The 12781-nt window shown below is 39.7% G+C and overlaps 1 protein-coding gene across 1 annotated transcript in view; it reads left to right on the top strand.

Annotated features, from left to right (window-relative positions):
* otud4 (OTU deubiquitinase 4) overlaps positions 1 to 12781 on the top strand; it is a 100775-nt gene that overhangs the window by 67262 nt on the left and 20732 nt on the right. The window contains exon 12 of the mRNA XM_060832916.1: positions 12424 to 12533. Coding sequence (XP_060688899.1) covers positions 12424 to 12533 — 110 coding nt within the window. The remainder of the gene's footprint in view (positions 1 to 12423; positions 12534 to 12781) is intronic.

Genomic DNA, 12781 nt, shown 5'->3' with positions numbered 1-12781 from the left:
TTATTAAGGTACTAACAAGGCATTAGATAGAGCCTGCATGGTTTAATAAAAAAGTCATGACTGTCAAAATGTTTTAGGTCCTTTAGGGATGTGACTTGCACAGTTGATAAAAGTGCATATAGTATATAATGCAAACACTTGGAAAACATCAACATTTATTACAAAAGACAAGGCCTTTTGGGATTCAGGGTACAAAGGACTAGATAATGGACAGGAAACATCAGGAATAAATAGGGCATTTTCAGTTTGGCAGGCTGTAACTAGTACGGAGGCAGTAGGATTAGTGCTGGAACCTCAACTAATTACAGTGTAATTAATGACTTAGGTGCTGTTGTCAGTTTGAATCCCACCAAACTTGTGATCAGATCCACCTTATTTGCCACATAATACAATAAAACTTGTTGCAACATAAAAGGCTATTCAGCCCAGCATGTCTGCACCAGCTCACTGAATGAGCAATTTCCTTACTGCCATTCTTCAGTGGTTTCCCTATAACCTGCATTGCTTTTCAGATAATAGTTTAATACTGTTCTGGCTATCTCAATGTTTTTTTTCCTTTTTTTTGGCATCTCTTGCAATTACTGTACTTGAAATTTGTGTTTTTTCATTCTCAGTCATTTTGAGAGGATAGTGAGATTTTGGAGCTGCCTGCTCAGAAGGCATTGGAGATTGGGTCATTGCGAGGGAATCATTGCAAAGGTTGTTAGGGTAGATGGGAATATAAGTAGACCAGCTATGATCTTACTGAGTGATTATGTGTGTGAGGAATTCCACATTTTTACTTTTATCTCGTGATCAAAATAAATGCAATATTAATAAAACAAACGCATCACCTTTCGAAATGAGGCTTAACGTTTTAAACTATTATCGCTCAATCTTGATACACTCCCTGCCAGAACTAGGAAAACAATTTCAGAAGTCTTTTGCAATCCAGCTGTTCACAAGTCTATCCTATATGATGTATATGCTTTGAAAAATTGGTGATAATCTGTTAAATGTAGGATGCTGTTTCTGACTGTGTTCTGTACTTTGTTTCGAAATTACATCAAGAGGAAACCGTCACTTATTGATCTTAATTGCTAAATGAGTGGGGATGGAAAAGAATCAAAAACTTTATATATTATTTCTATGCTCTGACTTTTGCCTCTTACATTTGTTGTTTGCTACGTTCAGACATTTGGTAGAATTTTGGCTCTTGGCCAACCTCCTATAATTTCTCCCGTGATATGAATAGTCCCCTATTCCTTCCAACCACTTCTTTCAGCAGATTTATTCACCTTGCCGAAATTGCAAACTCCATCCTCCTTGGCAGCTCTTTCTAATTCAGGCATTTTGGGAAAACTACCAATTAACCAAAACTCAGTTCTTCAGTCACATGGGGATGCTGATTGCATTCCCCAAGATAATCTTGGGAAGAGTTGAACCACTTTTTCTTTCCAAAGGCTAGCCAAGATCTAATTTGTACTCATTTACATAGCGAATAGGAGGCCATCATGATCATGACCGATTGTCCAATCAATAGCCTAATCCTGCATTCTCCCCATAACCTCTGATCCCATTCGCCACAAATGCAATACCTAGCTGCCTCCTGATTACATTCAATGTTTTGGCATCAACCACTTCCTGTGGTAATGAATTCCACAGACTCATCACTCTTTGGGTGAAGAAATGTCTCCTCATTGCCATCCTGAATGGTCCATCTTGAATCGTCAGATTGTGACCTTTAGTTCTGGCCACACCCACCATTGGGAACATGCCTCCTGCATCTACCCTGTCCAGTCTTGTTAGAATTTAATAGGTCTCTATGAGATCCCTCCCCTCACTCGTCTGAATTCCAGTGAAACTTAGTCAACTTCTCCTCATATGTCAGTCCCACCATCCCCGGAATCAGTCTGGTAAACCTTTGCTGCACTCCCTCGAGAGCAAGAGCATCCTTCCCCAGAAAAAGAGACCCAAACTGCACACAATATTCTAGGTGTGGCCTCACCAAGGCCCTGTATAACTGCAACAATGCATCCCTGCTCCTGTACTCGAAACGTCTCGCAGTGAAGTATGACATACCATTTACCTTCTTTACTGCCAGCTGCAACTGCATGTCTACCTTCAGTGACTGGTGCAAAAAAGACCCCCAGGTCTTGCTACACACTCCCCTCTCCTAATTTACAGCCATTCAGGTAGTAATCTGCCTCCTTGTTTTTGCTTCCAAAGTGAATAACCTCACATTTATCCAAATTATACTGCATCTGCCATTGATTTGCCTGCTCACCAATCCGTCCAGATCATGCTGAAGGATCTTGAGATCCTCGTTACAATTCACCTTCCCACCCCCAACTTGGTATCACCTGCAAACTTTGAGATGTTCCATTTTGTTCCCTCATTCAAACTTTTAAAATATACTGTGAATACCTAGGGTCCTAGCACCGATTCCTGTGGCACCCCACTACTTACTGCCTGCCAATTTGAAAATGACCCATTAAGTCCTACCCCGTCTTTGCCAACAAGTTTTCTATCCATCTCAATACACTTCGCCCAATCCCATGCGCTTTAATCTTGCACAATAATCTCTTCAGTGGGTCCTTGTCAAATGCTTTCTGAAAGTCCAAATATATCACATCGACTGACTCCCCTTGTCAATTCTACTAGTTACATTTTCATGGAATTCCAACAGATTTGTCAAGTATGGTTCCCCAGATGAAGCCGGAGAGAATAGAAATAGAGATGGTAACAAATTGCAGACTAATTTTCTTGTTTTACTTGAGCAGATGCTCTTCAGCTTCCAGATCACCACAAATCTAACAACTAAACTAGATTCTGATAAATATATCCACTGTCTGGCCAATATGTGGCTTTTGATTAACAAAATATGCTCTATTCTTTGCTACTTTAGGGGTGAGCAACAAATAGTGGCCTAGGGCAATGTACCTATACTCCTACTATGCTACAACTTTAACACAATGCAATATTGTGTGGCTTTAAAAATGAAACCGCATCAATTCATCACATATCTTAACCTCATTCACCATATGTAGTAAGGATATTGGACAACTCTTAGATGAAGGCATCAAGAGTAAAATGCAAAGCTAGTTGGGAGAGTAAATTTTGGGGAAGTCAAGATACAGAGTAGTTCTTCTATAATGTGACGCTCGTGCTCTTGTGCAACCCTGCATTATAGAAAATTTGCACTTTAGCTACAGCGTGTAAAGTGTTGGGGTTGTAATTTCATTACAGCCAACGCACGCTTTAAAAGTTTGTGCTGTAGAAACGGTGTCCCCAATTAATCAACTGTATTACAGCTAATTCGCGTAAACAAAACGCATGTTATAGCAAAATGACCTGTACTATAAAAGTGTTATCAAGAAGTCTGTGAGGTAGCAATAAGAACATATGGCAGATGGAGAATAATATGGGAAAATGAGACATTGTTCACTGACAGAAAGTATAGAAAATCAGATTTTTAAAAATTGTTGATATTCAGAAGGATTAAGATGTCCTAACAAGAAGCACAAATTTAGCATGCAAGTTCAGCAGTAGTTAAGACGACAAATGGTATATTGCTATTCTTTTTTAATATGGGGTTTTTAGTGCAGGAGTGAGGAAGACTAGCTAGACATGCATAAGCCTTTGTGTTGAGACCACACTTGTGCGCACACAGTTTTGGTCTCGAAAGAGCAATACATATTCACGAGAGGTGATGCAGCAAAGGTGAGCTATATTTATTCTTGTGTTGAGAGTTTGTCCTGTAACTTTGAATAAAATGGCCTGATAGTTTCTGAGCTTTGTTTATTCATTCATTGGACATGGGCATCACTGGCTAGGCCAGCATTTATTGTCAATCCCTAATTGCCCTGGACGAAGTAGTGGTGAACTGCTGCCTTGAATTGCTGTGGTCTGTGGGGTCCAGAATAAGGTTTAAGCAGAGAATTATGCAGGACTTTGACATAATCTCAAGATCGTTTAAGACTGAGATGAAGAGGAATTTCCGCACTCATTGGGTTATGATCTTTGTTGATTTGTTGATGCTGGAGGCTATGGATGCTTCTTCATCGAATATATTTGAGGCTGAAATCATTGAAATTTCAGGACACTCGCCATATTACTTTTTCTCTCGTTGGGCAAGAAGTGAAATTAAGGTCAAAGGTTGGCCTTGATCTTATTGAGTTGCTGAAGGCTCACAAAGCCTACTTCTGCCCCTATTTATTTTCTAACTTTTATTTATGTTTATATGTTAATTGCTAGACTTAACTTTCTATCACAAGACTGAAGGACAACATAAAGTTAATGTAATCCCATTTTAGTAAAATTAAAAACAGCACCACAAACCAGCCCAGAACTTGTGGCTTTGCAATTCATAAGGTTTCTCCTCTTGCTATAGATTATTGCTGACTTTCACATAATGCCATTGTTGTTCAGGCATCATTATTTTCTCAGCAAATCCTGAACCAGTGTTTCGCAGTTTACCTTTATGATGAGCTACAACCTGCTAATTAATTTGTTGAATGTTTGTTATACAACAAATCCAAAGCTAACTAACAATAAGTTCATTAATGCATTTTAGAAATGTCTATGTATGGTTGGAATAATCGATAATAGTTTGAAACGTGTGTTTAGTAATGGTCAAGCTGTTTATAAAGAGTTGATGCTGGATCAGAAACTGCAAAATGCTTCTTCGGTTTCATGGTAATACGTTGTTGCTCAGTCACAGGGCTGTTACGTGAATTGCGGTAGCATATCTTTCTTACTTAGAACCTCTTAATAGCACATGCAGAAGGTTTCTGGTGTGATTAAATTTATCATACTACAGGCTGTAATTTGAAGTAACAGGCCTTTGGAGAAATAAATTAGCGGGTCAACTAATTTCCGTAGGGCTGGAAAATTTGCATCTTGAAGATTATACTTTTAGCACATTCAAAGATGACGCATCAATTCGGTGCCTGTATTTTCTAATTTTTATTAAGCAAGTATACAGATCAAGTTGTCTTGCAGCTTTTAGTTGTAGCACTTAATTGATTATGACCGTGAAATCTGGCTTCCTGACATCATGAAGAATATACTCGGCAGTGTAATTGTACTGAAGGTTACATATGGCTAATATGGGCTCATGTTGCCTGTATTTTCAATGAACTTGAATGTCAGATGGTGTTCCACTAAATTGTTATATCTCTATTGAAACAGATTATTTATAGTGCATATGGAAATTGAGGTTGAGTGTACAACTTGCAGCCTTCACCACTAGCAATTAAGGAGCTAGTGCTTTTGCATGTATATAGCCTATAGTTTTATGAAATCCTAAAAGCTAGAAAATTATATTTTCTAGCTTTTAATTTCCAATTTATTTTGTTTTCTTACTTTCTTTTTGTGAATGTGAGTGGTAAGCCTTAGGTGCATTACTTAAGCACCTTTTTTATATCAAGTCCTGAGAAAATTGGTCCAAACCATTATGCTGATTCTGTTCTGCACATCTTTTACATTTAACATAAGCTAAACTTTACAGCACATAAATCATTTAAATAATTATGTACATGGTGACTGTTCACGAGCATAGTTTAAAATAAAAATAATGCTCCATATCTGGTCAAAGCACTGTATCCTCTTCGGTTTTAAAGACCTATTTACATTTCCCTAAAAAGTACAAGTGTACTACATTTCTGTGGCAAAGTATTTGTAGCTCTAGTCATCATCTGTATAAACATTTGTTGTTTTTGGTCTTTGCGACAGTTTTTAATTGTTGAGCTCTTATCGTTGACTCCTCAATCTGAGAAAAGATTGTCTGTTTACCTGTTATCATTAATTTTAATAACTTCATTCTCTTCTTCTTTCTCTACTTTCTCTACTCTATCTAAAATAATTCCAGGTTAATTGTATAGTTTTTTTTAGTCTATGCCATTATTCTAGTTTATCCATGATGTCTGAACACTAGAAAGGTCAAATGAGTGGAGATAGCCTAGATGAGGATATCCTAGGAGTTTTTCAGGGCAATTTCTTAGAATAGCATGTTCTGGAGCTGACCAGACGGCATCTGTACTAGATCTGGTACAGGTTATTCTGCTATAATCGTGCGTTTCGTCAAGACAAATTTGTTGTAATGCGATTGGTGAATTGGGGATGCTGTTTCTAAAGCGCAAACTTTTAATAAGTGTGTTGGCTGGAACGCGATTACATTGCCAACACTTTAAGCACTGTTTTTAAAGTGTGATTTTTCTATAACATGGGGTTGCACAAGAACACAACCATTGCATTAGAGAAGAACTGACTGTATCTTGCAAAGAGATATAATTAATTGATGATCTTCTAGTGAAGTCTTCCTTGTGTAGCAGTGACCGTAATATGATTGAAATTTACATCCATCTTGAGACAGAGAGAACTGACAATGAGACTTTTGCTATTAATATTGAGAGAGCTGGTTGAAGTGAATTGACAAATAATGACATGGAACATAGCATTCTGCACATTCATTAGAAACAAGAGGATAACAAGGAAGAAGGTAGGATTACTCCAGGATAAAGGAGGGAACTTGTTCATGGAGACAAAGGATGTGGGTGAGATCCTAAATGAGTATCTTGAGTCAGTATTCACCGGGAGAAGGATGTGGAGGGTAGTGAGATTTGTATGGAGTATGCCAATATGCTACAGCATTTTAAGATCAAGAAAGAAGTGGTATTGGGTCTCAAAGTGCATTTAGGTGGATAGTTCCCAAGGCCAGATGGTATCTACTGCAGGTTACTGAGAGGGGAAGAGAGGAGATTGCTGGGGCCTTAACCAAGATCTTTGTATCATCATTAGCCACTGGAGAGGTTCCAGATGACTGACGAGTAGCTAATGTTATTCCTCTGTTCAAGAAGGGAAATAGGGATAATCCAGGAAACTGTAGACTAGTGAGTCTCACATTGGTGGTTGGGAAGGTATTGGAGAGAATTCTTAGGGATAGGATTTATGCACATTTGGAAAAGCATGGGTTAATTAGGGACACTCAGCGTGGCTTTGTGCAGGGCAGGTCATAGTCAAAAAGTGTGGTGCTGGAAAAGAACAGCCGGCCAGGCAGCATCTGAGGAGCAGGAGAGTCGATATTTTGAGCATAAGCTCCTCTTCATTCCTGATGAAGAGCTTATGCTTGAAACATTAACACTCCTGCTCCTTGGGTGCTGCCTGACTGGCTGTGCTTCTCCACCACACCCTTTGACTCTGATCTCCAGCATGTGCAGTCCTCACTTTCTCCTGGCAGGGCTGATCATGTCTTACTAACTTGTATGAATTTTTTGTGGCGGTGACAAAGGTGATCGATGAGGATGGAGCAGTGGATGTTGTCTACATGGGTTTCAGTAAAGTTTTTGACAAGGTCCCTCATGATAGGCTCATCCAGAAGATGCAGGTGCTTAGGATCCATGGTGACTTGACCATAAAAGGCAGAGGGTCGTGGGTGGAAGATTGTTTTTCAGGCTGGAGGTCCGTGACTATTGTGTTCTGCAAGGATCTTTACTGGAATCTCTGATGTTTGTGATATGGATGAAAATGTAGATGGGTGGATTAGTAAGTTTGCAGGTGATGCCAAGATTGGGGGAGTTGTGAACAGTGTAGAAGGTTGTCATAGGATACAGCGGGATTCAGATCAGTTGCGGATATGGGTGGAAAAATGGCAGATAGAGTTTAATGCCAGTAATTGTGAGGTGCTGCACTTTGAGAGATCAAACATTAAGGAAAAGTATACAGTTAATGGCAGGACCCTGAACAGCATTGATGTACAAAGGGACCTTGGGGTTCAAGTCCATAGCTCCCTGAACGTGGCTACTCAAGTAGATAGGGTGGTAAAGAGGGTGTATGGCATGCTTGCCTTTTATTGTTTGAGGAATTCAGTACAAGAGTCAGTATGTCATGTTACACCTTTATAAGACTTTGGTTAGGCAAGTATTGCATTCAATTCTGGCCGCCACATTACAGGAAGGATGTGGAGGCTTTGCAGAAGAGGCTGTCTGAACCAGACGGTATGAACTATAAGGAGAGGCTTGAAAAATTTGAGCTGTTCTCTCTGGAGTGGCGGAGGCTGAGGGGAGACTTGATAGAATTAAAATTCTATAAAATTATGAGGAGCACAGACAGGGCTGATGGTCAGAATCTTTTTCCCAGAGTTGAAATGTCTAAAACTAGGGTGCATACATATAATGTGAGAGGGGGAAAGTTCAAAGGGGATGTGAGGGGCAAGTTTTTTACACAGAGTGGTAAGAGTCTGGAATGTACTGTCAGGGTTGATGGTGGAAGCAGAAACGATAGGGGTGTTTGGAGACTAATATGACGTCTTCAAAGAAGAGTAAACCTCCTGCTTAATTTAAAACAGCAATGCAAAAAAGATTTATCCTATGCAGTAATCTGTAAAAATTCGAGAGGCCAAGAACTATTTAAAGTACAAAATAACAACTTTATTTCTTTAAAGTATACCAGAGAATACTTAACTAACAACTATTTACAGCTCCTTCCTCTAACCTATCTTTTACTTTCCCTTCTATAATACGAGTCTGATAAACCCCCATTAAGATTTACCAAAAATTCAACTTTTCAAAACCAACCAGATATCGAATCTTCTGTTTATATCTTCCTCAGTCTTCTTTTCTTTTTCTTAGGGAATTTCATTTCACAGGTTACTGATTTGATAAAGGTATCTTTTAGAGAGCTAGTCTCCGGGCAGTCTGCAGATGCTGGTGGCTTGGCAGTTCTCCTCCCAACTGTTCAGTTTTCCCCGGTCTTATACCCCCCCCCCCCACAAGCCTCGGATTGTGTCATTGACTTTTAAGATTGTCAATACACTAAATTCAAACTTTTTGGAGTCTGGTATTTTTCGGGGTATAATTTAAACCGATCGGCCTAATTCGAATTTGTTTTGTTGTCTTCAGGCAACCAGCTAATTGAGTTGTTTGACCAGATGTTACATTATATCTTGTTCAGAACATTTGATGCTGTATCAGGTAGTTCTGCTAGCTTTTAACTCTCTTGAAGGTACAGTAGACCCACATCTTCATAACAAGAGTGAAAGGTTAGCTCCCCTTCTCTTTCCATAGATGCTGCCAGTTCTGCTGAGTTGTTCTAGCTGTCTGTTTTCTGGTTTTCTGAAGCAGTATTTTGCTTTTACTTGATTTACGATCAGATCACCATGAACTTATTGAGTGGCAGATCAAGCTGGAAGGGCCAAATGGCTGCCTCCTGCTTATTGTGTCGCTATTCCTACTTGCCAGTGATGTTAGTGACAAAGGAGAATTTGGAAGTCTGTTGACTCAATTAGAAGCTTAAATATATACAATGAGTTCAAAACGTTCCCAAATTCAAGACATGAATTCTTCTAAACTACCCTGATGGGATTTGTTTTTCTTCATTACAAACATATACAAACAGTGGCTGCTTCCATGCGGTAGGGGATCTATGAAATATAGCAGAACAAGGAAAGAAAATATAACGCCACAATCGAGAAGGCAATATTTAATGAACTTGTGTTCGGCTGGCACATGTTGAATTGCATTAGCTTTATTGTCAGATGAGTACAGAGAAATGTTTACAAGTCGCCACTTACAGTTCCATCTTAGGTACAAATTCTTAGGGAAAAAGTAGAAAAACTAAGAACTAAAATGTCCCGTATTACAGACTTACAAAAGTACAAATAATAAATTAGAAAAATAAAAAAAAAATTAAAAGTTGAGAATAATGGTCCTTCCCTGTTAATATACTAAAGGGGGGAAAAAGAGGAATTTTTTAAAAAGGAGCATTTTAAGACCAAGTCCACTTAGTCCATTTCAGGAGTCCTCTGGGTTCAGAACTCACCCCTGCCCCGCCCCCACTGGAATCCTGGGCTGGATCCACCATGATGCTGAAAGAAAACGCTGCACGGAATTACAGACCAACTAAAGCTGTCAAAAGGAGACCCAGACTGACGCTGATGGAAACAGTCTGCCGAAGCTGCCAATTAAAGAGTGCTGCTCACTTTTGGAGGAACGGTCAAAATACATGAGGGTGATGGTGGGCCATAACTACCTCTCTGCAGATGGACAGGCACTGGAACCAGGCAGAACTGCAATTAAAACTTGAGGAATTGGAAAGGCAAGACCAGGAGTGTCCGACTGTCAATGCTAAATAGACCAGAGCTGAAAAGAGAATTAGTGAACTAGAATAGAAACTTTGAAAAGAACATCAGCGTAAACTTATACAAGATAACACAGCTTAGCTTCATACACCTGGACTTGAAATGAACAGAACACTTATGGAATTGTGCTCTGTAAAGAAGGACAAGAAAATCAAGAGGAGGAAAGGCCTAGTGCATAACGAAAAGAGAAAACTGTTGCTTGCCTCATGTTTGGTCAGGCCATGCAGAATTTTCATTTGTTGCTTGCACATCCATTAGTTCTAGTAAGTCTGTCACAACAAATGTACACAATACTTTCCATCTGATAGAGTTATAGAGATTCGCAGCACAGAAACAGACCCTTCAGTCCAACTTGTCCGTGCTGACCAGATATTCCAACCCAATCTAGTCCCACCTACCAGCACCAAACCCTTCCTTTTCATATACTCCTCCAGATGCCTTTTAGATGTTGCAATTGTACCAGCCTCCACCATTTTCTCTGACAGCTTATTCCATACATGTACCACCTGTATGAAAAAGTTGCCCCTTAGGTCTCTTTTATATCTTTCCCCTCTCACCCTAAACCTATGCCCTCCAGTTCTGGACTCCCCCATCCTAGGGAAAAGACCTTGTCTATTTATCCTATCCATACCCCTCATGATTTTATAAGTCTCTATAAGGTCACCCCTCAGCCTCCGACGCTCCAAGAAAAACCATCCCAGCCTATTCAACCTCTCCCTTTCGCTCAAATCCCCCAACCCAGCAATACTCTTGTAAATCTTTTCTGAACCCTTTCAAGTTTCACAACATCCTTTCGATAGGAAGGAGAACAGAATTGCATGCAATATTCCAACAGTGGCCTAACCAATGTCCTGTACAGCCGCAACATGACTTCCCAACTCCTCTACTCAATACTCTAACACTATAACATAATGGCATTTGATGGAAGACAGAAACTTCCTCTTCAAAGGACTCTTAAGAATCCATGAAAAGTAACTTGTGATACCGACAGAGTGAGGAATGGGGATCACAATTTGCATCCTGTTCCACGTCCTCGTCACCAGCTGAGCTCTCTGAGCTTCTCTTGGTATTGCAGGATGTGCACAGCCAAATGAGTTTTGTGAGCATCAAGATCTGTTAAAACAAATACAAGCTGCCAAAAATATTGATGTCTGTGAAGATTGAGAATGTGAAGTTGACTGTCCAGTAAAACGACTGGAGAAGAATAGAGTGGAATAAATTGCTAAACTCCAAAAAGCACCAGGGCAGTGTTGAGAAATTGAAGGTGAAAGCAAAACAAAACGTATTGAGGGAGATACTCAATACTGGCGGGAAAGGAACAAACATGATCTCTGGATGAAATGGGGAAGTGTCAGCTGCACCCAAGGGATGGTCTTGTTGAGAGGGAGAGATGTAAGATTGTCACCAACCTTTGTATATGTGTTATTTAATTTTTCATATTCAAATTAAAAACCAGCTTGGTCAAAAAAACAAAATGCGTGGCACAATGGCTCTGTGGTTAACACTGCTAGCCCTAACCCTAACCCTGTTGCCTCACAGCACCTGGGACCCGGATCGATTCCAGCCTTGGGTTACTGTGTTTAATGTGAGTTTGCACCGGGGCTCTAGATTCCTTCCGCAGTCTAAAGATGTGCAGTTTAGGTGGATTGGCCATGCCAAATTGCCCCATAGTGTTTAGGTTAGGTGGATTAGCCAGGGTAAAAGCAAGGTTGCAGAGATAGGGTGGCGGGCTGGGTCTAGGTAGATGTTCTTCGGAGGGTTGGTGCAGACTCGATGGCCTCTTGCTGCACTGCACGGATTCTGTGATTCATTCTGAGAGTAGGTGGCCAGTGCTCCATCTAGTGGCCCAATTACAAGTTCTCATTGTCCATTAGGGTAATGCACAGTAACTGTGGGTGAGATCTGTCCATTGTTTTGTTGTAAATGTGCCAATTCTCACTCATTTCAAGTTACTTACATTTGCAAAATACCAAATGGTTTATTTTCTAAAAAGAAAATGCAGTCACAAGTAGCAGGTTACAGATACCAATGTAATTGGTGAATGCTGCATCGTTGTATTTTGTTCAGACGCCCTTCTAATTTTATACTTGATTCATTGTTTACTTATGTTTACTCTTACAGCAACAGAACTGTGAAATCAGAAAGTGATAAATCTCAAAAACAGCACTAAAGGGCTGGACTGAGTATTGAAAATGTAAATGATACCAAAAACATGCAGGAGCTGCTTAAAGAAAACCATGAACTAGGAATGTCATGACAAGCTGTATGCTTCTTCAAACCTATATGTATGTATTATTTCTGTTTAGATACAGTGCCTCTCTCCAGAACCTTAGGCCACTTACACAGGTTTCTCGGGGCTCAAGCTGGAACAGAGTTCAGGGGAAAAGAGCTAAGAAGCCAATGAATACCAACTCTGGTAAAGACTTTTTAATACATTCTTTGATTGTGGTGGATGAGGAGATTTGTGATTTACGATATGACAGTAACAAAACAATGCTTAAATCTGTTTCTACAAACTGATATATATTAACTTGCTATTTATTTTATATTTATCCATTTATAGTTTTATACCGTGATCATCAGTACAAATGCAAGTAGATGATATGTAGTTTCTGATGTGTAACATTTCACTGTTACAAGGGTTCAGACTTGAATAGCAACACT

Source organism: Hemiscyllium ocellatum, chromosome 1, assembly GCF_020745735.1.
Source record: "Hemiscyllium ocellatum isolate sHemOce1 chromosome 1, sHemOce1.pat.X.cur, whole genome shotgun sequence".
In the NCBI taxonomy this organism is placed as follows: domain Eukaryota; kingdom Metazoa; phylum Chordata; class Chondrichthyes; order Orectolobiformes; family Hemiscylliidae; genus Hemiscyllium; species Hemiscyllium ocellatum.
This window is presented reverse-complemented; position numbering and strand designations above follow the sequence as displayed.